The 26328-nt window shown below is 34.1% G+C and overlaps 1 protein-coding gene across 2 annotated transcripts; it reads right to left on the bottom strand.

Annotated features, from left to right (window-relative positions):
- Positions 1 to 9673: 9673 nt before the first annotated feature.
- LOC140446751 (endocuticle structural glycoprotein SgAbd-1-like) lies at positions 9674 to 22649 on the bottom strand. Of its 2 annotated transcripts, none has more exons than XM_072539343.1 (3): positions 22519 to 22649; positions 15848 to 15996; positions 9674 to 10090 (listed from the first exon to the last, which is right to left on the bottom strand). In XM_072539343.1, the coding sequence occupies exons 1-3, from the start codon at positions 22525 to 22527 to the stop codon at positions 9808 to 9810; spliced, it is 441 nt and encodes a 146-aa protein (XP_072395444.1). In that variant the 5' UTR covers positions 22528 to 22649; the 3' UTR covers positions 9674 to 9807. The 2 variants fall into 2 exon arrangements, with proteins under 2 accessions (XP_072395444.1, XP_072395443.1); XM_072539342.1 differs by lacking the exon at positions 22519 to 22649 and adding an exon at positions 20118 to 20257.
- Between the last annotated feature and the right edge of the window lie 3679 nt (positions 22650 to 26328).

The raw sequence follows: 26328 nt of genomic DNA, 5'->3' as shown, positions 1-26328 counted from the left end.
ATAGTAGTGATGAAACACCTAAGGAATGGCTCAAATCTATTACTATAGAAATTTCGAAGCAGCAGCAACCAGAAAGATGCGACGAATACAGTTAAATTAGTCTAATGAGCCACACATTGCAAATTATTCTGGGCATTATTGTGCGACACTGTTATATAGCCTCTAGAGACTTCAGAAGTTATTGAATTGCGTAAACAGGACAGGAAGAGAAATGGGTATAAAAATGAATGTTTCATCCTCATCATCTTTGGCTCGATAATTCTCTGTGGATCCTGTCCTGCTGAAGATTCGTCGCCATTCTGTTCGGTTTCTGGCAACTCTGTCTTACCACCTAATTTACGGTCAGCCTCTACTTCTTCTTCCTATAGGTGTTACTGTCATTGGATTTTTAGCAATCATTCGTATTATGTGTCTGGCCTATTGTATTATGACTCGTGTGTTTTAATGAACGTTACGAGATCTGGTTCATTAAAGAGTTGGTATAATTCGAAATTATATTTTTTTCTCCATTTCCCTTAATCGTTTATAGTTTCAAATATTTTGCGGAGTATCTTACGTTCGATAATTTCCAGGAGTCGTTCATCTTTCTGCGTTAGAGTCCTTGTTTCCGCCCCGTATGTGATGACCGGCCTCAGCAGTGTTTTGTTTATAATAACCAATAAGTCCATAGTATGCCCTATTTGTAATATTTATTCGTCTTTTAATTTCTTCGTTTGTTTTATTGGTGCCAAGGTACGCGAAGCTGTCAACAAGTTCAAATACATGACTTCCAAATGATGTTTCCCAGCGTATGTTAAGATTTGTATCGATCTATTGTAAAAAGTATTGCCGGGTCTATTTCGTGTGTCTCGGACTGCTTTTTTCAAGTCAATGTTAAATACGAAGCAAGCCAGGGTATCCCTTTGTCTGAGTCCATCCCTTATCTCAAAGGATCAAGAATTTTTTCCCTGTATCCTAACGCTGGCTTTTAAGTTAGACATTGTCATTCTCGTTAATTAGATAAGTTTTCTAGTGTACCGAACTCACTCATTAATTGGTATAGTACTGTTCCCTTGACACTGTCGTATGCGGCCTTGAAGACGACGAATAGGTAATGGGTTTCAATGTTAAATTCTTATCTTTTCTCGAGGATGTCTTATTAAATAAATCTGGTCAAATGTTGATTTTTCTGGAGTAAATCCGGCCTGGTATTTTCCAACTATAGCAACAGTGTAAACATGTAGCCTTTCGTAGAGAATATTTGCTAGTATTTTGTAAGCATTTTTTATGTAACAGACATACCACGTCGTGAGACCATTCACAGGGTATGGTCTTATTTTGCCAAACCAGAATTAAAAGTTTATGCAGTGCTTGTAGCAGGGCGTCGACACCATTCTTGTAGAGTTCACTACAAATTTGATCAGTTCCAGATCCTGGTGCTTTATTATTTTTAAGCTTTTTAATGGCTTGGACAACCTTTTCAGTGGTAGGTGGTCTTTTGTTTGGGTTGAATAGATTCCAATCATTTCGATCTGCTACAGTGTTGCCTGCTTGTTCGATATAATGGCCGTTAAATTTTGCGTCAAAACATTCAACCCCCCTCGGTTCAATATTAAGGCCGTATCACTAAGGATATCTCCTTCTCCATCCTTACAGCTTCCCAATCTAGGCTTAAACTCTTTACTCATTTTGTTTACATTTCTGTAGAAATTTCGAGTTTCGTTTTGTTTTTTTAGCCATTCTATATTTTCTAACCGTTTTTCTTCAAATTGCCTATTTTTCTTCTATGTAATCTTACTTCTTCTCTTATCAGGGCCCAGTGTTCGTCCTTTACTCTTCTTGCGCATCCAGCTTGATTTTTCTTTAGGTATGCTTTATTTTTGTTATCTGTTGCTTCTTGACACTCCTCGTCAAACCATTCGTTTTATCTAACTGGTTTGGTTTTCCCCAATATTTTCGAGGCCTTTTCAGTTATTACGTTTCTAAAATTTGTCCACAATTTCCCCACATTTTCCCCGCTTCCAGGATCTCTATTTCTTTATCCATTCCTCTCTGGCAACGGTTTCAATGCGCATATTATCAACATGAATTTTGTCTTCTTTCATATGTTTATCCTTCTTTAGGTTTGATATCCCTAAAAATGAATGCTTGTAGACAAAATTTATGATATTTATTTTGACAACTTCACGACCATTCTTCTCTACACATACATTAACAAAACATCGAGAAAATTACTTATTTTAAGTATCTCGCTGCAGTACATACCAAGTAGATCGAAGTAGAAAGAATAAATGCAGAATTGAAACAGCTTTCATGACGTTTCTAAAAATGAAATTATTAAGGGGACCTAATATGACACTGAAATAAGAAGAAAAAGTTATGTCATAAATTAAAAAAAAAACAAACTTTTATATAAGTCAAAAAAATGCAACCTGTCCTGGTGGTATTTCTGTGTATGACAATAATAAGCTAAGTAGGTATACCTCATCGAATCTTTATTTTAATTTATTCGTAGAACTCCCCAAATTTCCATTAATAACAAACAAAAAATGTGACCTATAAGATATCTAAAAACTAATTTATATAAATGAATATTTATATACATTTAAAGCAGTATTAAATAAATATTTATACAATAATTACCCAATAATTACTGAATATACCTTGTACGTTTGTATATTAGGTTGCATATCTCCTAGTAGCTATTAGATCAACTTTATTTTGTACCTTTTCAGTCGATGAATAAATAAATTGGGGACTAGTTATGATTGGGGAAAATTCAAACCATAACAAAAGTCAAGTAGTATATCAGAAAATCATACACATTGATATTGTCTACCCCTTTATATTATACTTTAAGGTGACTAGGCTGAGAGCAGTTTGTTCTTATCAGTTTTTGAGTTTATAATGATTTTTTACTTTTAGCTAAGCCGAAATGAATTATCTGGTGTTGTGTATGGGTAATTTTTTGGTGAAAACTTTAAATAAGGTCCCTGTAGTATAAGTTATACCATTTCTTGCTCTTAATGTCCTATTCCTAATTTTGTCAGATAGTTATGCCTTGTTCTGTTAATTATGAATTGTAGAAATGTTGTTGCTACTTTTTAATTTCCAATTCGGTACGCAAATTACCGTCCAAGTAAATGAGTCTAATGATCAGCTTTGTGCATATATATTATCAAATAACGTAGATTTCATTGTTTTTTGTTTCAGGTTTAAGTACTGGGCAAAACTAGGCAATAATTAAGACAGTATCGTTTAAAATATGATCACGAAACTAACGTTAATATCCAGAACCATTACGGCCGTGAATAAAAACGCTCTAGCCTCAACTGCTGTTAAATGATCTTGCATCAGAAATTATATTTGTAATTTTAACTATAACATTTCTTTTGAATATATGATTCAAGTTTGGTTTGAAAGTTACTAGTTTTTAACTTAAAAACTGTTGACTTTTACTTTAATTATTCACTTTACTTAGAAAAAAAAAACAGAATAGTCAATACGAAACCAAGAAAATGGCAAACTGCAACACGTCAATTTCACGGATTTCACTTTTGCTTGCTTCTTTTTTGACTGAATAGGTAAATTTAATTTTATAAAGTTAATAATAATTGGACTCTATATATTTAGGAAATCAATTTGGTCATCATGTAAATAATATTTTGTTAAACAACAACTGTGTAATCTTTAAGAAGTCTATTAGGCTCTTGAGTCGGCTTAAACAGTTAGGAAGTTCTTTTAAACTGTGGATATATTTTTGGCAATGCGAGTGACCTGGTAGTGTTGACATTCTGTGAGGATGCGCTTGACTGTAATAGCAATATCGTTCCAGTGGTAGCATAACTGTTGGTCTGTGGAAGACATAAGATAACCGAGTGTCAAATGTGTGTCCTATCTTCAATCCTCGTATTGCTATATTTTCTTTTCTATTCACAGATGCTATGGATAAATAGCTGTTAACATTTAGTTGTATTTCTCTGAGCTTGGTGTCTTTGGTGATGCAAAGTTCCTGGAACTTGCCTTGAATATTGCTTTTATATTTTGTTTGAATTTTGATGTTATACTTTTTTAAAGCTGTATGTTGTAGATGGGTAAGTTGGATGTAGATGCTTCTTTTGCAGCGCTGTCAGCCATTTCATTTCCTTGGATGCCGATATGAGAAGGCAGCCATATTATTGTCATTGAAGTCCCTCGAGAAGTGTGGAGATGGATCGATTCTAGTATTTTTTGCACTAGGTGATGTTGATTGAAAATATTTTCTAACAAATGATTTGCGGATAAGGAATCGGTGCTTAGTGCTACACTTTGATGAGTGTCAAACTTGAGTGCTTTTAAAATACTGAAAAGTTCTCCTAAAAACATGCTACATTCGTTGGATATTCGGTATTGTCCTAATACTGTATCAACTGTAGTGATAGAACAGCCAACTTCATCTGCGTTTCGGGGTGCATCGGTATAAAGCACCTTATTAGAGTGGGATGTTTTCACGATATCCTTGAAAGCTTTTCGAAAAATGATATTATTTGTTTGTTGCTTAATAAATTTAGAGAGGGAAGTGTTTATAAAAGGAGGTCTTCTACACCATCGAGGATTCTGATTTTATAGTTGCTAGGGTTTGCAATAATTTTGTGTCTTGGCACAAGGGTTGTAGAATCTGTGGGATTAAACAGAGAATTTTATTGTTTTGTTTCTGTTATCTATAAATGGTTTCGTTTAATGTTTAAAAAATTTTAAAATCTAAGTACCTCTGTAAATCCTAAACTGGTTGATGTGATGGAATGCATCTTCAACTATATCAGTTTGTGAAGTTTCTTCAGACTCTTGTTGAATTATTTAAAATAGAATAATGACTGTTAGTATTTTTTAATAGTCGAACCTTCCAGTAGTCGCGTAGTTTTTCAAAACATGCATAGTCGCACCCTTAGATTAATGAAACCGGTAGATAGAACATCGTCTGTACGTTTCTCCTTAATGTCCACTCCTTTGTCCTGCCAATTAAAAAAATAAGCAGACAGATTATGTACTTCTCGCCGGCAATAAGCTGTTCCCTGATTTAAATTGTTTACGTTAAATTGTCATTTTGTGGATTAAGGTTTTGACTATGTTAGTGATTTTATTATATAAAAAGCCAGGGTGTATAGTTAAGAACTGTATTTATCATTTAACTATGTTGTGTGAAAGACAAAAAGTCAGTTAACCTATTTAGGTAAGTTTAAAATATTCTGTCAATCATTAGTAGCCATATTTATATCAAGAGGAACTGTTCGGAGCTGTATTTTAAAACCAGACTTTTATATTTTAAAAACTGTAATTTGTTTTGACTGGTGATATTTAATTTTGCTTATATCTTTTTCGTACGTCTACGATTTATTTGATAGTGAAATAAATAAAGGTAATTATCAATACTAAAGCCCCACTGCAAGTTAAAAAATATAGGAAAACATTTAAAATAATTTCTGTAGAAAATAAGAAAAATAATAATACATGGAACTTATTTTAAGTTGTGTTATAATGTATGTAATTATGATGACAATAACAGAATTTCTGCATTAAAAAACATTACATCCTTCTCCTACAGGTTTTTTTTTTTTAATTTTCGATGGGAAAGTTGCTATCAATAATTAGTTAATTTAACTCGTTTTAGTTTCCCTGCAACTAAAGAAATTCGAGAGGCATGGATATTGTTTTGCAATATAGAGGAAAAAGAACTACCTAAACGCCCTCGTATGTGTAATTTGCATTTTACTGAAGATTTGCTGGACAGAGAAAAATCGCCTTTAAAACTGTATCTAAAGAAAAATGCTGTACTACCTAAGGTACAATAAATAATTTTTAAATCCATATGCACGCAATATAACTTATTGAAATCCTCAAACTGTGGTACATATTTTTATAATCTACCAGTTTTAAAAAATACTGCGATGTTTGAAGAACATAATGTTGAAATATAATCTAATCCAAACCAACCAAAGCCAAAAAAAACAGGTACGTTTTAGGCTAGCCGGTCTAGCTAACTGACTCTAAAGTGAATTAACTTAATTTTGTAACATTTATTCTAATATAGCATTTTTGCAGAAACTCCTATTAAGCCCACAAGAAGTTAGTGGAAGTTCTGGCATTAGTACTGACTTTTCTGAATTAGACAGCCCATATTTAATACAAACACTAAGCACTACGTAACTACGTGGTAACTACACCAATACGTTGTTCAAACTACCACCAAGACGTTTGTATATTTGGGTCTCTCCGCAAGATCAAACAGGAAACATAAAAAGGAATCAAATTGATTACATAATGGTGAACAAGAGATTCCGTAATGGACGCTTATCGGTTAAAAGTTACCCCGGTGCTGACGTATCGTCCGATCATATTCCTGTTATTGGTATATTTAGGTTTAGATTTAAAAAGGTTACAAAACAGTATAGTAACAAAAAATGTGATATGGTTAAAAAATAAGGAAGCAAAGGAGACAGTCGCACATACTCTTTCTGAAAACTTAAGTAACATGGACGAAACATATGATCCAGAAGAATTACTCCAGAATATATGTGAAACTTTTAACAAAAATAAAGAGAAGAGGAAAAGTTGGATGAATGACAATATACTGCAACTCAAACAAAGAATAAAATCGAATACCTCGGTCACATCATGAGGAACAGCGAAAGATGTGGGTTGCTGTAATTAATTCTACAAGCAAAAGTACAAGGAAAACGTGGGCCAGGAAGGCAAAGGATTTTCTTGCTAAAGAGTCTACGTACGCGGTTCAACATAACCATAAATCCTTTCAGAGCAGCAGTTTGCAAAATACACATTGCCATGATGGTCGACAACATCTGAAACGTAAGAAGAAGAAGCAGTAAAACATTATCTTTGGTACTAGTTGAAAGCTTGGATGTTCCTTCTGGATAATGTCCAATAACACTTTCACTCGTCATCTTGGTGCTACAGCCCTTAGAGGGCCTCGACCTTCTCAAGCTTTCTACGCCATTCTATTCTGTCCCTCGCTTGCATTTTCCAGTTGCCGACTCCGATCTTCTCGGCATCTTGTGTTACCCCGTCCATCCACCTTAGCTTTGGTCTACCCCGTCTTCTCATTCCTACGGGTTGCGCTGTTAGAATCTTTTTTATCATGTTTGACTCAGGGGCCCGGGCTACATGTCCTGCCCACTGGAGGCGGTTTCGCTTAATTATAGTGGTAATATCTTTACCACCAAACGTATGCTTGTAGATATTCTGCAGTTCAAAGTTATATCTACGCCTCCATACTCCGTTCTCACAGACCGCTCCGAATATCTTGCGTAGCACCTTTCTTTCAAAAATGGGTAGAGCGGATTCATCTGTTTTCGTTAGCGTCCATGCCTCTGATCCATATGTGAGAACGGGGACTATCAGTGTTCTATACAGCCTTATACGAGTTTTTTGAGACAGACGTTTGATAGCTAAGTACTTTGATAGACCATGATAACACCTGTTTGCAATTATTATTCGCCTTTTTATTTCCTCAGATGTGTTATTATTGGGGTTAACCGATGTCCCTAGATATATGAACTCTTTGACTGCTTCGAAGTTTTGGTCATTGATGATTAAATTTGTGTCAACATTTCCAGCTCTCATGTTTGTGTTAGTCGCCATGAATTTGGTTTTATTTTGATTTATCTGTAACCCCATTCGTTCTGCTGCTGCTACTAGCTCGGTTAGGATTTCCGCAGTTCTCGCCCTAGTTCTTGTTATAATGTCCACGTCGTCTGCATATGCTAGAATTTGGACTGATCTATTAAATATTGTTCCCCTGCTATCTAAATTAGCGTCTCGTACAACTTTTTCTAAGGCGACATTAAAAAGCTGACACGCCAGCGCATCTCCCTGCCTTAACCCCCTATGTATTTGAAATGGGGTTGACGAGTCGTTTTGAATTTTAACTGCTGATAGCATCTTCGCCATTGTCACTTTTATCAAACATATGAGTTTTTTTGGAATTCCCAACTCATTCATAGCATTGTAAAGACTTGGTCTTAAGACACTGTCATATGCCGCTTTAAAATCGACAAAAATATGATACATATCTATGTTAAACTCTTGCGCTTTTTCGAGGATCTGTCGTAGTGTAAAGATCTGGTTAATGGTTGAACGTCCACGCCTGAATCCCGCCTGATATTCTCCTAGAAACATTTCAGTATAAGGCTTTAATCTCTCGTGCAAAATATTTGACAATATCTTGTATGCTGTATTTAGGAGAGTAATTCCGCGGTAATTATTGCATTCCAGTTGGTTTCCCTTTTTGTGTAACGGGCAAATTAAGCCTAAGCTCCATTCTTTAGGCATTTGCTCCTCAGACCAAATTCTACAAACAATTTCTCGCATCACCTTGGTGAGCTGCTCTCCACCGTGCTTAAATAACTCTGCTGGAATGCCATCGCTACCTGGGGACCTATGGTTCCTTAGTTTTTCTATAGATATTTTCACTTCATCTACCGAGGGGGGTTCCACGAGTTCCTCATTTCGATATTCCAGCTCTATATTGTTAGTAGGTTCCCCTTCCAGCAACTCTCGAAAGTGCTCTACCCATCGTAAAAGGATATCCTCTTTGTTGGTAAGTAAGTTACCTTCCTTATCATTACAATAGTTGATTCTTGGTTTGAATTCTTTTCTAATACTATTTATTTGATGATAGAACTTTCTTGTTTCTCCTTGACTCATATGGCTTTCGAGCCGTTCTAATATGTCATTTTCCGAGTCTCGTTTCTTTTTTCGGTGTATGCGTTTTTCCTCTCTCCTTAAGTTTTTGTATCTATCTATTGTTGTTCTAGTTTTTCATTGTTGCATGGTCCTAAATGCCTCGTTCTTCTCATCTGTTATTTTTTTGCAGTCTTGGTCGAACCAGTCGTTTCTTTCTTGGGTTCGGGATATTCCCAATGTGCTTTCGGCTGCTAATTTCAGAGCCTCCTTGCAGTTGTTCCTTTCACTCGGCTCGAATAATAAGATGATGCATCAGATGGAACATGTATTTTTATCCTGTTTATTTTGTGTTGATGGTATATATTGACAAAAGCTAGATCTACCTCTAATTACTAGTAGCATTTCGTCAATAGTTACAAATTAAGGGTAACTGTAACCATTTTGATAATTACTTACAAAATCATCGTAAAAAGTTCGTATAAATATCAGCTTATCTAGTCTTATCTTCTTTCTTCGCTAGAATTCATGTCGTTAAAACGTAAACATTTTAGGAGAAATCTAAATCGCTGTAAAGACATTCTCAGACAAAATGACTCTATACCTGACCGTTCGGTCTTCCACATATCTGCGATGTTAGATGCAGATTGCGACTGCAATGCACTGGATTATCTTTTCCTTAAGAGTATGTTCCAATAGGAATCACTTTTCTCACCATGAAAAAATCTAAGAACTTGTATGTACAGCCTACTGAGGAAGCATAGGTGTTGGTCCTTTATGGCCAACGTAGCAGTCAATGTGTTGACTGTAAAAAATTATAAAGTCTATTTTATATAAAAAAATTGATACTGAAATACCTTTTTTTGTTCAGAATTTTATCCTTAATATTTTTTATGAATAAAGTGACACACATCCACACCTTTTTTTAACAAACAATAGCATACTATTGGAAATTACTACACAATAATTTATTTATATATTTAAGTAGCTCATTTCTCACTTTGTCTATTATATAAAATAACGTACAAGGAGTCCGTAAATTAATGTATTCTTACAGTGTTAAAACATTTTATTGCTTTTATTAAAAATATCACATTCTAAATATTTTATATTACTCTTCACTGTTTATTAAAATACATACTAATACAAAAATCAAGGTCTCCTTGGTTTACCCGATCCATCATCGTCTTCTTCTGGATGCGCAGCATTCCACTCCAGCGATCTAAGAATTTCTATAGGTATTGGAGGAGCTACGGGAAGGTGGGCACCGTTAGGTTGGAATCCATTTTCATTTGCAATGTACGAAACTTGAATGGGAGAACCATCTGGAGCAGTGTACTGGAAGTTTCCTTGGGCTTCTTCTATGGGCTCTTGTGAGTTTGCGTTTTTGGTTTGACCTACTTCTTGCGCCGAAATGCCGTTATCTGATTGAAAACTACAAAAAAGTGTCCATATTATTATAGAAAATTGAGTAATAGTAGAAATTAACGTAAATAATAAAAAATGTGTATCTGTGTTTCTTTCATCGACTTCGAGAAGACATTTAATTTGCAATACGATACACTTTTCGATTGCCTGCGGACAGCAGGGCTATGTACTACTATACCAGTACGATATAAGACTGCTATTATACGTACAATTATTACACACAAATATATTACAATCAAGAAGCTTCTAGCTAGAGGTATAATTTCGAAAACGAGTGCAGATGGCAGACAGCAACTGAGGACGGCAATTGCAACTACTGCCCGGCACTTGAACAAACAAACTACTGCCGTTAGTGCCGCTGTGAAGCAAAACGAAGAAAGTTATTATTTTATTAATCTAGTGCCTAAATATTCCGGTTTATTCAACTGTAAAAATGCGAATTATAAAAGTTCACATCTCAAACAAAATTTTTGGAAGGAAATCGCCCAAAAAGTAAATAAAATCTTTCGATCAATGTTTCATAAAAGCCTTCTTTCAGTCTAGTTAAGTACAATGGTTGACTAGGATTTTTCCTGAAGCAATAATACAATAACAAATCGTTGTAATTTTCTTCTTGTTGCAGTAAAACCTACAGCATTTAGTAATCAATATTTTTTTATGTAACACCCAACCTTTTGCGGTTTTATGCCGCCACGTAACTGAAGTAGCTGCTGTTGACTTCGAAAGCAACGGCAACTGCAACTACCGTTTGCAGTTGCTGTCTGGTTTCTGCAGTCATCGTGGGAATCGTACCTTTATGAGAAAAGTTCTAGAGGAATGGGATTAAAAATAACTATAGAAGGCAGAAAAATCAGTTAGCAGAGCACACCAAAAAACCAAAAAAAAGATCGTACACAAATATTAATCTACCGCACATACATTAATTTAGATGTGGTAGACAGATTTGTATATTTGGGCTTCCTGAGAACCAACAATGGCGATTGCTTTTCATAAATCAAGCAAAGACTAGCATTGACCCGAACCGCAACAGATAAATTAATTAAATATGGAAAGAGCGAACAATAATAACAAGGAATACTAAGCTCAAGTTGGTTAAATGTTCAATGCCCTTACTTTTTCCATTTTTATATACGCAGCTGAAACATAGACTCTTAAAAAAATCAATAGGGATAAAATCGAGGTGTTCGAAATGCAGGTATAAAGAAGAATTCTGTCGATTCTAGAAAAGCTTCATATAAAAGACGGGCGATTAAAAAAAGTAAACCGGGCATACCTAATTTACTTCGGGCACATAACTAGAAGAACAAGGACCATGGAACTATTGGTAGTAGAACAAAAGGTAGAAGTTCAAAGATCAGATGCAAGATCTTCAACACGATGGACAGACCAAATGAAGACTCTGGTGGGAAAATCCCTACATAAAGCTATTCATATGGCATCAAATCACAGCCAATGGACAGAGCAAGCTAATAATATTTAGAGTATCACCACGCCCTCAGAAGAGGTCAAGAAATCTCAAGGGGAAGGAGATTTTATCCAAAATGAAGACAGTCGTACTGAAACACAACTCATAAAATATAGAGTAAGACAGGGTTATGTCTCGTCACAAGTCTTTTAATCTATACTCTGAAGAAATCTTTAGGGAGGCTTTGGATGACAGACACAAGGAAGTAAGACTCGGCGGAGAAATAATCAACAATACTAGACACTCCGACGATACAGCTGTTTTTGCAGAAAATTTACAAGATCTCCAGACATTAGCAAATCTAGTCAGTAGAGAAAGTTCCCGAAGAGATCTTAAAACTAACATTTCAAAGACAAAGTGAATGGCATTTGGAAAGATGAATACAGTTCAAGATCTGCTTTCTTTTAATGGGGTAGAGATCAAAAGTATAACACATTTTAAATACCTTGGCAGATTGTGGACTTGTGGTGTTATCGACTGATACTAAATATATCGTTGGTTTCGTATACTTACGAAAATAAGTTCTTATACTGGTGTATTCAGAATGTCTGCTCATAAATATCATAAAGAAGAGAAAAACAGAATACTTCGGCTTTATATTCAGAGAACATCAATACTCTCCTTCGCCTTATAATACAAGGAAAAGTGAAGGGAAAGGGATTGGTCGAAAGAAACTTTTATTCAATATTAGGCAATGGTGTTGTTCCACTGTAGAATAATTATTAAGATTTCATAAAATTTCGGAAAATTGTAAAATTTTGACGGCCTGAATAGGGCCGAATATTCTGAATAGGGATACGGCACCTCAGGAAGCTTTGTAAATTTGAATTTAAAACAATTTCCGGTGCTCCTCCTTCTCCTCTATCCTTTATACTTCGTAAGGATGACGTTATGGTATTTGACGAATGGTTGCTATCCATTCTTCTCTCTCCTGGGCGCGGTGTGCTGCCTCAGACAGAGAGTAACCAGTAGCGCACTTTATTTGGACTGACCATCGGAGTGGCGATCTTCCTCGGGTTCTTTTACCATCTACCTTGACTTCAACCACCAACCTCTCCGTGTCCAAAGTACCTCAATATAATTTGGTTGATTATTGTGGTAAGCCTAGTATTGATGTCGAGTTCTGTCAATATAGAGACATTTGTGCGATGTGCTGTCCAAGGTATGAGCATCATTATACGATATACCCACATTCCAAAGGCCATTATGTGTCGTGAGTCGGACTTTTTAATGGTCCAAGTTTCTGACGCATAGGTAGCGATGGGAAAGATAAGCGTAACCGTACTAAGCGCAGTTTCGTGTTCCTGGTTATGTCCGTATCTTTCCAGATTTTAGTAAGTTTGACCGTTGCTGATCTGGCCATTGTAAGGCGTCGACGTATCTCTTCTTTGCATCCACCATTGTTTGTTTTAACAGAACCTAAGTAATTGACTACGCGACGCTACGTTTCGTATTTTCGGCTGGTTATTTCTAATTCGATCGGTTAGCATTACCTTGGTCTTGATTACCTAGCATTACCTTGATGATGCTAGTACTAAAGTGTCCTCAGCGTAGCGGAGATTGCTGATTTTTCGGCCTCCGACTGATATTCCTCCTTGTCATCCGTCGAATATAGTGCGCATGATGTTTTCGCTATATATATTGAATAACGTGGGAGAGATAATACATCATTGACGGAGTTAAAATTATCGGAGTATATCTTGTTGACTCTAACGTTTGCTGTGTTGTTGATATACAGTTGTTTCAGTAGGTATAATAAATGTTAGTTGGTAGTCACTTCTCTCAGTATTCCCCATATTTTATGCCACTTTACATTATCGAACGCTTTCGAATAGTCGACGAAGCACAAATATGTTTCTAGATTAAATTCTCTAGATTTTTTTATAATTTGTCTGAGATTGAGAATTTGTTCTCGGGTGCCTCTTCCAGGGACAAATCCACATTGTTCTTGTTCGATCTGTTGTAGAAGTAATAATTTTACTCTCTCGTTAATTATTATAGTTAACAGAACTTTACTTACGTGGGAGATCAATGTTATAGTGCGGTAGTTATTACAGTCAGTTGGTGAGCCTTTCTTATAAATGGGTATGAAAGTGAGCTTACACCAATCATCTGGCCATTGTTCTGTCTTCCAGATTTCCTTACACAGTTTGAACATTACTTCAATTCCTATATCTCCCGGTAAGTATTCTTTCATTTTGTCAACATAAAGAACTACTTTTTTCTAATTTTTTACCTGTTACTATTTTCTTGGCATAAAAAATTATCGGTCTTGCATCTTCTTCTTGTAGTGTCTGCCCGTTTCGAATGTTGGCGACCATCATGGCAATCTGTATTCTTCGTGTTGAATCACTTAGGTAGAGTTTTCAGTGAGAAAATTCTTCGCCTTCCTGGTCCCCGTTTTCCTTCTACTTTTCCTTGTAGAATTAATTGCAGCAACCCATATCTTTTGCTCTTCCTCATGATTTGGCCGAGTTATTCGATTTGGCCGTTTTTTTTTGTGGTTAATAACTCTTCTCCTTTTTGAATCCTTAATAAAACGGCCTGGTTAGTAACGTGGTCGGTATCGGATACCTTCAGGATTTAACAATAAGGCCAGTTTTCTAAAGCCTCAATTTTCTTGCGGGTAGCGTCTGTAAGAGTCCTCGACTCAACTCCGTACAACAGTAGAGGAAAGATATGATACTCCGTATTTATCCGATCAGTACTCCGTAGTGATAAATCATGGCATTTGAACAGCTTAGCCATTTTTTTAAAATGCAGTTCTTGCTTTCTCTGTTCTACATTCTATTTCTAGAGATTGATTCGTATTCTTAGAGATCATGATACATGTTGTTTTTGTAATGTTCAGTGAAAATCCATATCTGTGACTCACTTCTGTGATTCTGTTCATTAACTCCTGAAGTGCTTCATAAATATCAGCGAATACCACCGTGTCATCTGCGTATCTGATGTTATTAATACATTCTCCGTTAATTCGAATTCCGGCTTTAACATCCTCTACTACTTTTTGAAAGATTTTCTCAGAGTATATGTTAAACAGCAAGAGATAGTGTACATCCATGTCGGACCCCACGTTTGATTTTGATATCACCTCATTCTCCTGAATCTGTACGGATAGACAATGTTTGATTCCAGTAAAGATTGATAATAAATCTTATATCACAGCTGTGTATTCCAATATTTGTTAATATCTCCATCAGCTTGTCGTGATTGACTGTATCAAATGCTTTATGGTAATCAATGAAGCATGCATAAATATCGCAATTCACATCTCTACATCATTGAAATAGCACTTGTATGATAAAGAGAGCCTCTCTCGTATCCACTGCTTTTTGAAAACCAAACTATACGGCTGATTTTTTTTTCGCATACACCATATATCCCCTTGATGTATGATTTTTAGAAATAAATTAAAAATGTGGCTTATTAATCTGAAGGTCCGAAAATCATTGCAGGATACGGATTTTGTTTTCTTAGTTAAAGCAATAAACGTTGACTTTAGCCATAACCTCGTATTACTCCGTTTAAATATTAAATGTCATTGATTATTTTTGTTAGTCGTTGAGTACTGTCGGTGTTAAATAGCTTTATAAGTTCAGCATATGCATTTGCTATCTTTTAGTCGTGATATTTCTTTTTCCGCTTCATCTGGTGTGATTGGTATTTCTTTTTCCACTTCATCTGGTGTGATTGGTAAGTGATCATTACATATGTAGGACAGAGGTTGTTCGGGCCTATTATCATCAAATAGTTCTTGGATGTATTTGGTCCATATGCATATTTCTTGATTTTTATCTGGCATTATACACGTAAACTATTTTCAATTTGACTAATAAATTCTTTCCCCGTGATGGATGATGTTGCCTTGAAATCCTTTTTGTTTTCGTCCCAGCTTTTCTGTATGTTTCTTTGATTTGCACCGTCATATTTAACAATTCGTATTTCACTTGTTGATTTCATTTTAATTCAATTCATTATTAATGTTAATATTTGCGGTTTCTCATTTTCTTTTTCTTCCATAGTAACTGATTTGTAGGTTATTACTTCAGATATTAATTTAATTGTCTTTTTGATTTCGACATTTTCAGTAAGTTCAATGCCTATTATACGTATATCTACATAAAAATTTAAAACATTTACTATAGAAGCACGTTGTGTATTTTCTACTAGCATTCTACAATTTTCTAAATAAGGCATTGTTGACTACATCGAAACTGCACTTAATGTGGTGGTAAAATGTAAGTAAAATGAACAAATCGAAAAAAGTGTAAAGTATATTAATTTAAATTATATTACCTCCATTTATAAGATCCATCAGTGTTAACATCAGCGTCTCCACTAATAATTCTAGCATTTCCATCAGGACTGCTACCTGATGATAAAGGAATTGGCGGTCTACCTCTTCCTTGGCTTAGCACAAATGGAATTCCAACAGTTAGTAAAATCTAAAAAAGTAGAAGTAGAATGTATAAAAAATCGTATCCCTTTTTTTACTTTTATGAATATTAGTTATGTGCCTCTATATGAGTAAAATAAACTAAGTGTTTAGTTTCTGATAGTATTGTTTTAGTCAGCTATTTTAGTCAGTTTTAGTCAATTTACTTAGCTATTAGATTGCAAGCTATGGATATACCAGTTATTGTAACCTATTTTTTAAGATGTTATAATTTATTGTATTTTGACACACAATATGTTAAAACACAAAAGAAAAAAACGAAACCACCTAAATGAGGAACTTAAATATATAGAAAACCTCAACAGAGAGAAAAAATTCAAAGCATTCTGTAAGTTAACATCAACAGAAAATAATTCAAGGCAACCACAAGACAATACAGAATTCAGAATGGCGACCTATTAACAACATGGAAAGATGTATTGAATAGATGGGTGGAATACTTTAACCAGACACTTAATATAGAGGAAGAAAAAGAAAACCTGGAAAACAAAAGAGATCAGGTAAAGAGACGAGAGGGAAGAGGAAGGGGGATAATCTCCCAGCTGAACTATACAAAGAAGGTGACCATGATACCATAATGGCATTACAGCAGCTTATAAAAGCAATATGTACACAGAAATCCCTTCCCAATGATTGGAATATTAAAATACTTTGCACCATACACAAAAAAGGAGATATCTTTAAATGCTCTAACCACAGAGGCATTACGCTTCTAAATGCAGCGTATAAAATATTTTGCACAGTACTATGTCACTGTATGGCACCATATGCCGAACGGATAGTAGGAAAATACCAGGCTAGTTTCAGATGTGGTAAATCGATAGTTTATCAGATTGCAACCCAGAAACAAATTTTGAAAAAAAAACATTGGAATATGGCACTAATACTCATCACATATTTATAGATTACAAAGCAGCCTACGACTCTGTGAATAGAAGAGAAATGTTCAAAGCAATAAAAGGGCTAGGAATACCAAATTAGTTGGCAATTTTAACAAAACTAACTCTTAAAAACGTTGAATGTAGAATATGAGTTCAGGGGGAATTGTCTGAACCTTTTAAAAACAAATAACGGGCTGCGCTAGGAAGGCCTTCTCTCCAGAATACTGTTCAATTTGGCTCTGGAAAAAGTAATACGTATGTCACAAATCACAACCATTGGTTCAATATATACTAAATCAGTGCAAAAATTGGCCGATGCTGATGATAGCAATATTGTTGGAAGAACGAAAAACGCTGTACAAGAGTCGTAGCATTAGAAGATTCAGCTACAAAAATGAGTTCAAAAATAAACACCAACTAAAGGAAGTATATGAAAATAAGCACCTAACCACAAATCCTATGACCACTTGTTATAGAAAACGACGTCATCGAAGGAGTGAACGAATTTGTATACCTATTTTATGAGTAATAATGAAGTTATTAACAATATACACTGATAACACCTATTTCCAATTAAACTTCTTTATGATCTCAATTATCTCTATTATTAGAAGATATATATTCCTGGAAGAATTTAAGGAAAATATTGTGTACAAATACGATCAAACCCCAAAGTATTGGCAACTAAAGCCTGCTACTAAAAGAAGTCAACAAAAAGACATTAACATTAGCGGGTTAATAGAAAATCGGAAACATATATCATCTACAATTATATATAATACATATTCTGCAATACACAATACATAAACATATAGTACACCAACACATAATATACAATCGCATAATATCATCATCATTCTGGCTTTACAACCCTGCGTGGGTCTTAGCCTCCTCAAAAATTTCTCTCCAGTCGTCCTTATCCATCGCCTTTCTCCGCCAAGCACGTATTCCCATATTTCTCATGTCTTCATCGATGTTATCAAGGAACCTTGTTCTGGGTCTTTCTCTTCTCCTCTGACCAATGGGTCTATCAAGAAGCGTTTTTCTAGCTGGGTCATTTTGCTCCATTCGCATTACATGTCCTATCCACCTTAGACGTCCTATCTTAATATGTTTTACGATATCAGGTTCCTGGTATATTCTATAAAGTTCGAAGTTGTATTGTCTTCTTCACACACCATTGTCATTCATTGGTCCATAGATTCGCCTTAGTGCTTTTCTTTCGAAACCACAATTATTTTTTGTTAGAGTCCAGGTGTCTGAACCATATGTTAGGACTGGGCGTATTATTGTTTTGTAGAGTTTTATTTTTGTATTTCTTGATACAATTGTGGATTTAAGGAGGAGATTGAGCCCAAAATAGCATCTGTTGGCCGTGCAAATTCTGCGGTTTAACTCTGCGGTAGTATTGTTTTCAGTGTTAAGTAGCGTTTCCAGGTAAACAAATTCGTTCACTGCTTCGACGACGTCGTTTTCTATAACGAATGGTTGTAGGATTTGTAATTGCGGGCTTATTTTTATATACTTCGTTTTGTTGGTGTTTATTATTAAACCCATTTTTGTAGCTGATTCTTTTAATGCTACATACGCCTCTCGTACAGCGTTTTCCGTTCTCCCAATAATATTGATATCATCAGCATAGGCCAACTTTTGCACTGATTTATTGTATATTGAACTAGTGATTTTGATTTGTGACATACGGATTACTTTTTTCAGAGCCAGATTGAACAGTATACATGAGGGAGAGTCTCCCTGGCATAGCCCAATATTTGTTTTAAAAGTTTCAGACAGTTCCCTTAAGTTCGTACTCTACATTCAACTATTTTAATAGTAAGTTTTGTTAAATTTACCAACTGATTTGGTATTCCTAGCTCTTTCATTGCTTTGAACATTTCTCTTCTATTCACAAAGTCGTATGCTGCTTTGTAGTTTATAAGTATGTGATGAGTTTCAATGCCATATTCCAGTGTTTTTTCCAAAATTTGTTTCAAGGTTGCAATCTTATGCATTCAAAGATATCTCCTTTTTTGTGTATGGTGCAAAGTATTCCAATATTCCAATCATTGGGAAGAGATTTCTGTGTATATCATAATATACAAACAAATAATACAAAAACATACAAAATATCCGAGATATAACAAAATAATTTGATATTCTGAGACCACAAACAAAACCCTCAGATTTTTTCAACTAAAAGCCTGGCTATTGCCTACAAGATCAAGGTCAAGTTAGTCACCCGTCAGTTTTAAAATCATATCTCAACTAACAACATTTTGATTATATTTTTCGCACAATTTTTAAAATAATATTTTTTTTGAAAACAATTTCCGAAGTGGAAATCAAAACGTCAAACGCAGTTAAAAATGTAATTTTGATTATAACCAATTGTGGCTTGACCCCATATAAACATAATATTTAACTTAGATATGCACAAGAAAATAGTTTTAGAACCTTTTTAAACAAATATGTCGTTAACATTTTTGATAAAAAAAGATATAAGGGTCGAAATATAGCCTGGTTCAGGAAACTTTAGTTGCAATAATGAGGACAAAAGTTTCTTTCTTTATCGTATTTGGGAAATTCAAAGAATGCATGATAAAGATTTGCAAACATTTTATTATTACATGAACGGTTAGTTGAGTATTATTTAAATTTTATATGCAGTGACACCTCTTAGATGACATTGTATTGGCCAAAGTTAAAGATTAAAGAGGTTAGGTAGCAAAGAACATGCAGTATTTAAAAACATAAGACTGTTGTGGCATACCTGATGTCAGTAAAACAATAAGAGGATCAGAAGAAAAATTCCTGTGCTTCCTTCAACAAGCATAAACACATATACGCTACATAGCATACGGTACCAGAAAAAGAAGAAGAATAAATGGTATTTAAAGTATTATATATTATATTTTAAACAAATTCTTGTAATACGAGTATATTGTAAAAATCTACTCAAACTTTTCCTGACTTATATAATTATGACTGTTTTATCGCAAGAATGATCATTAAAGAATGTTAAAAAAATACTCTTTAAAAATAAATAAATTATTCATTGTCTTATAGGTTATAATTAATTATCCATTTGTTACTCTACAATATTTCAACTTTCACAAAATAAATGTTAATACCAAATAACAATAAAGTAGCTAAAAAAATTTGTGACAAAAAATTTTGTTATATTTAAAAAAAACTAAAACATTTGTATAATCGTAAAACCTTTTCGACTTACCAAAAGTTTCATCTTATTGTTGAACTGTACACGAACGACTCTAGTGTCTGAGAAAAGTACAATGGCATTTATAGGACTTGCACAACGAGAAAGAGGAATTACCATCCTTAAAGTTCTTTCGAGATGTAAATCTTTATAATTAACGGTCAGCTATACTGATGATCATTATGTCTTGTAAAACGAGCGAAGATGTAATAAATATAAGAAAAAAATAATATAGAAGATATTGATATAATCAATGATATTATTTATATCGATATCATTTTATTGTCAATTAATCACAATCGTTTAATATAACTTTTTGCTTATGCTCAACTAAATATTGTTATGAAAAAATATTATTTAGGTACTGTTTTCAAAATAAAAATATTGCATTAAAATTCTAAAAATTAATGTTACTGTTTTTTAAATGGATGCCTATTTTGTTATATAAATTTAATGGCCTCTTTCTTTTAGCTCTGATTTATATAATGGTACAGCATGTTCTGAAAATGTTTAGAAAATATTTATAAATGTTTTTATTTTATATTTTGGTAAAAATAATTGGTGTTTGTGTATAAAATACATTAATGTATTGAAATTTATTTTACCACGATATAATAGGGTGCAATAATCAAAATATAGTTAACGTAACATTGACACATCTTGTTTCTATATATATATATATATATATATATATATAATATACCATTTGCCTATTTGCTATATATAGACCAGAAAAGTAACGAATTTTCGTAGATATACTTTCATTCTAATTTAAATAAAATTGTTAAGGGCCGGTTGTTCGAACGCTAATCAAAACTTGATTGTAATCAAATATTTAATTAAAATCAACTACGTTACAATTTGAGGTTATGTTGATTTTTTTATTTTATTCAATTTTATTATTTGCGTTTTAATTTAAAATAAACCATAATTAAACTCTTTCTGATGTTAATTTCATGTTTTTATTTACAAATCAATACTAATAATAAAGCAATTTTTAATAATTTTGACAGCTGTTGTGACTTATTTGCTTGTAATTAAATATTTGACTACGATCAAGTTTTGATTAGGATTCGAACAACCAGAAGTTTTGATTAGCGTTCGAACAATCGGCCCTAAATCTTACAAATTAGGAAATTAAATATTTCAAAAATAAAGACAGATATGTATAGGACTCACTTATATACATGGATTAGAAGCTTAGTAAATGTTTCACACGATAGACTAATAACATAGTATGTTTTATTTAAAATAAGTACTTTATTACAACTGGAATTTGTTAATATAACAATCTTATTTATATATTTTGAACACAACGTAAAAAATAAACATCTGTTACGAACATATGACAAATCTGTCATAAACATCTGTTATTAATATATGAAAAATACTCTATTATTAAGACCCAAGACAAAATTTGTCTCCAATTCTTGGATTCGTAGACATTTCATTTTTTCCAAAACCTTTTTTAAGGAGGAATTCCTTAAAGAATTCCTCCTTATCACCTATATAAACACAACATATTATCGTCATCGCAGTTTGGATTTCATGAAGGTTAATCGACAAATGACGCAATAATAGAACTCACCAATGAAATATGTATACCATCGAATTGACAATAGCCAACCTTCTGCTTGTATGTTTCTAGACCTGGCAAAAGCATTCGATACTGTAAGGTATCCAAAACTACTAGAAGTTCTTGAAAATAGTGGAATAAGTGGCATTGCTCATAATTGTCTGCTCCAAGTCTTACTTGGACAACAGACAGCAAATTGTTCGGATAAATAATATTAACAGCAATAAACTTCACTTAGGATGCGGTGTGCCCTAAGGTACAGTATTAGGACCACTAATTTTCAATATCCATGTCAACGATCTTATAAACTCAATACTGAGGGGAAGATAGTAAGTTTTGTCGATTACACTGCAATTTTGTATAGCGCAGACAATTGGGAACATTAAGAATAAAATTAAACTAGATATGGTTAATCTAATAAAATGATCTAATTATAAAGGTTTAACAATCAATTATGAAAAAACATTTTTTGTTCTGTTTTGCAGTTACAAAGTAACACTACCTTCTTATACTTCTAAAACAATTAATAACACGAAGAAAAATATAATTATAAAATCAAGTAACACTATAAAATATCTTGCAATAAAAATTGACTCTCATTTAAGATGGGATGTCCAGATAGATGAAGTAACAAAGTGTTTGAGAGCTTTAGTTCCAAAATTTAAATTTATTAAATCTAAAATAGATTTAAAATATTTAAAAATATTATACTCTGCACTAGTTGAGTCTAGAATTAGATATGGAATTCTTGGATGGGGGTGTACAAAAAACTTATTTAAAGAAAGTCGACATATTACAAAAAAAATATTAAAAATTATAATTAATAAAAAAATGACATACTTCTCTCATTTCTTATTCTGTGATACTAACGTAATGGATACGAGGCAACTTTATATTATGTGTTCTCTGCTACTGTGCCCATACAATCATGCATATTCTGCGTACCTTACCTCATCACTACGAGACTCGCACTAAAACCAATCAACATGTTCAATTGGGAAATATCAGGAAATCCATAGGACAAAGATATGCTATGTATATTGCTCCAAAAATATTTAATCACTTGCCCAACATACACAAAATATATATTAATATTCTTAATTTACTAAATATGGTAGAATCTATATATACATTTTTCGATTTTAGTAATTAATAATGATCAAAATTTAAAAAAAGAAGAATATTTGTGTGATTGAAGAGTAATTTGTTATATTCGTTCATATAAATATAAAAAAAATTAAATACATATAATATACATATCATACAATGTTTGTAGATTATTGAAATAAATAAACATCCAGATTTAGCCATACGGCTCACACTCCCTCTAAGGGGAAAATTTACTCATCCCAGATACCTACGCTATCAAAAGGATTGAGCTCTTTCCGTGTTATCGAGCCCTAGGTGACTTGGTATGTTGGAGTATCTCCCAAAAATTTTCGTACACATCTGGACGTCGCGAGGAGTACAGCTTTCTGTATGGCCGTATAGAGATGTTCATTTAGACCCAGCTGTTTTATGTTCTCTAGGAGATTTTTGGGAATAACACCAGTAGTAGATAGAATAAGTGTTGTTTTCCTAGTAAGTTTATTAACTAGTATGAGATACGGTTTATTATGCGCCACTGGTTGGTCTGTGAGCACAGTGCGGCCCAGTATAGCTTGTCATTTTCAAGCATTCTGTCAGAGACGTATTGATAATAAGGAAGATGCTCGGTTTGGAGAAGTCCCAGTTTGCCAGCTAGTTATTGGTGGATAATCTTTCCTAATGAGTCATGGCATTCGTTATAATCAGTACCGACAAATGCCTGGCAGCAACCGGTAAGATGTTGGATGGTTTCTTGGGCTTGACATCCATATCGGCATTTGTCATTTTGGACTTGAGGATCTTTAATAATATATTTCAGGTAATTTTTTGTTGGAATAACCTGATCCTGAATGTCAAGTAGGAAACCTTCAGTCTCGGGAAACATCTTTCCTGATGTCAACCAATAGTTCGACGCTGTATTGTCGACATATACTTGGCTGATCTCATTGAGATGTCGCCCATGCAGAGGTTTACTCATCCAGGTGCGCATTTTTTCTTGCTTAGTCAGATGGTTTATGCGCATTTCTTGTTCACTCAGTTTAAGTGGCGTTGTATCATCCACTGCGCAGATTGCTCGATGTAAAGTAGATGTCTCAGCCTGAACCTGAAAATAAGTTCTTAAATTAGCAATTTGTTTATCCAATTGCTCACCTATATCCATAAGTCCTCTTCCTCCTTGATACCGTGGCAATGTTGTTCTCTCGACTGCACTGCGTGGATGATATTTTTGCGCCTTTGTGAAAAGTGTTCTTACTTTCCGCCGAAGACCCTCTATATCCGTTTTTGACCACTTTATAATACCAAATGAGTAGCTTAGCGCGGAACAGGCGTACGTATTTAATGCCTTAAACAAATATTTACTATTAAGATATGACCGATTTAGTTGTCTTACTCTTCGCACGAATTCCGAAGTTAGTTCAGTTTTCATTTGTTTATGGTCAATTTTCCGCGCTTGTGTTACTCCGAGATATTTGTAAATATCATTTTCACCCATTGCCTCGATGTTTTGGCCATCTTGCATATCGAAACCTCCGGGCTGAACCTTTCCTCTGACTATATTTAGTATACGACACTTGTCTATAGAAAATGTCACACTGAGAGTGCAGTACGGGTAAGATACGGCAATGCTTTTCTTATGGAGAATAAACCCGCAGGGTTGTCGGTTTTCTCCAGCTGTTGATTGCTCATTGTCTCACAGGACCGGCTTGGATAAAATGCATCTGCCGGCAGTACGAGTAAAATATTTTATATCATGTATACGTATACAGTAGAATAAAAAGGCATTGATAAGTTATTGACAACGAAAACTATGAATTTTGCATATAAAACGTCAACATGAGATATACAATTGAATCATATTCATAAGAGTAACATTTGAACACCTCTTTACAAGAACAACATACAATAACTGTAGTTTTAATGTTTTACATAAAATAGAAAAAACCTACATAATTTCTAGGAAAGAATTTGGAAACTTGGAAATGATATTATTTATAGATATTATATATAATATTCAAATTTCCAATTCTTTCATAGAAATTAGATTTTTTCTATTGTATGTAAAATATTAAAAATACAGTTATGTTGTTTCTATAAATAGGTCTTCATTTCTTTTGTAAAACTTCTGCTACAAATTACTATCATTAACATAATCACCTAAATATGGCCATAAACTTGTTTGTCATAATAATTAGTATTTGATAAACTCCAAGCTTTCCCTATTTCACCCCCTACCCATCCTAAGGATGGGTAGGGGGTGAAAGTGCTTTTGGAAAACGAAACTACACTTCAAAATTTAGTCGTCCGAGTTTCAACAGAGAGCATGGGGTCCCATAAGTTTAAATCTGGTGAATTATTTAACGGTTGCGCTAAACTCGTAGTGTTGTATTTTTTACAAAATAGGGAACAACTTAATGTAAGTGCTGCTGTAAGACGTACTTCGTTGATGACTGGTGTTAGCGAAAGAAGCATTTACAATTTCAAAAAAGAAAAAGAACAGAGTGGAACGTTGAAATCGCAAAAAAAAACGTAAAAAACGAGTGTGTCAATCAAATTCTAGAATATTCACATATGACGAGGGTGTAAGAAGTATTCTACGGAGAATTGTTCTTTGTGAATTTTTCATGACCAATTTGCCGCCATTCTTAAAGCATATACATAACTTCATACAAGGTAATGAGAATATACAGCCGTTGTCTCTTTCTACTTTATACAGACTTCTGAAAGATATTGGATTTGTTTATAAGAAACGTGGCCGAAGAAGCATCATGGTGGAGCGAGAGGATATTATTCATTGGCGCCATAATTATTTGAGAACTATACGACGTTTGCGAAAGACCATTGCAATATCATATATTTGGACGAATGGGTTAATGTTGGCCAATCTATAAATTACGAATGGTGCGATACTACGATACAAAACAGTCGTGATGCTTTTCTTAAAGGTTTAAGTACTGGCTTAAAAGCACCTAATAAACGAGGCCCACGATATGTTTTATTGCATGCAGGTTTTTCAGGAGGTTTCCTTCCTGGCACACAGCGTGTTTTTCTGGCAAAGAAAAATGATGGCGACTATCACGATGAAATGGATGCCGCATATTTTGAGTCGTGGTTTAAGGAGATATTAATATCAAATTTACCAAATAATGGTCGCAGGAATGTCATTGTAATGGACAATGCATCGTACCACTCCCGTAAAGAGAGATTCCCTAACAATTCCTGGAATAAAGCTGCAATCAAGGAATGGCTAGTGGAAAAAGACATTTTTTTCGAGGAGTGTTATTTGAAATCCGAGCTATTAGAAGCAGCGCGTGCTTTTAAAGATCAATACGATAAGTATCATCTTGATGAGTATGCTTCACAACATAATGTTTATATTTTAAGGCTTCCTCCATATCACTGCGAATTGAATCCTATAGAAATGGTGTGGAACCAAGTTAAGCGATATGTAGGTACCCATGATACCACTTTTAAAAACGACGAGGTACGCCAGTTGATCGACGACGGTTTCGCACGCGTCACAGAGCAAAATTGGCGCAATTATGTCACTCATGTTGTTGAGAA

The sequence above is a fragment of the Diabrotica undecimpunctata genome, chromosome 7 (assembly GCF_040954645.1).
Source record: "Diabrotica undecimpunctata isolate CICGRU chromosome 7, icDiaUnde3, whole genome shotgun sequence".
Taxonomy (NCBI): domain Eukaryota; kingdom Metazoa; phylum Arthropoda; class Insecta; order Coleoptera; family Chrysomelidae; genus Diabrotica; species Diabrotica undecimpunctata.
Note: the sequence above shows the minus strand (reverse complement) of the source record. Positions and strands in the feature narration are given on the sequence as shown.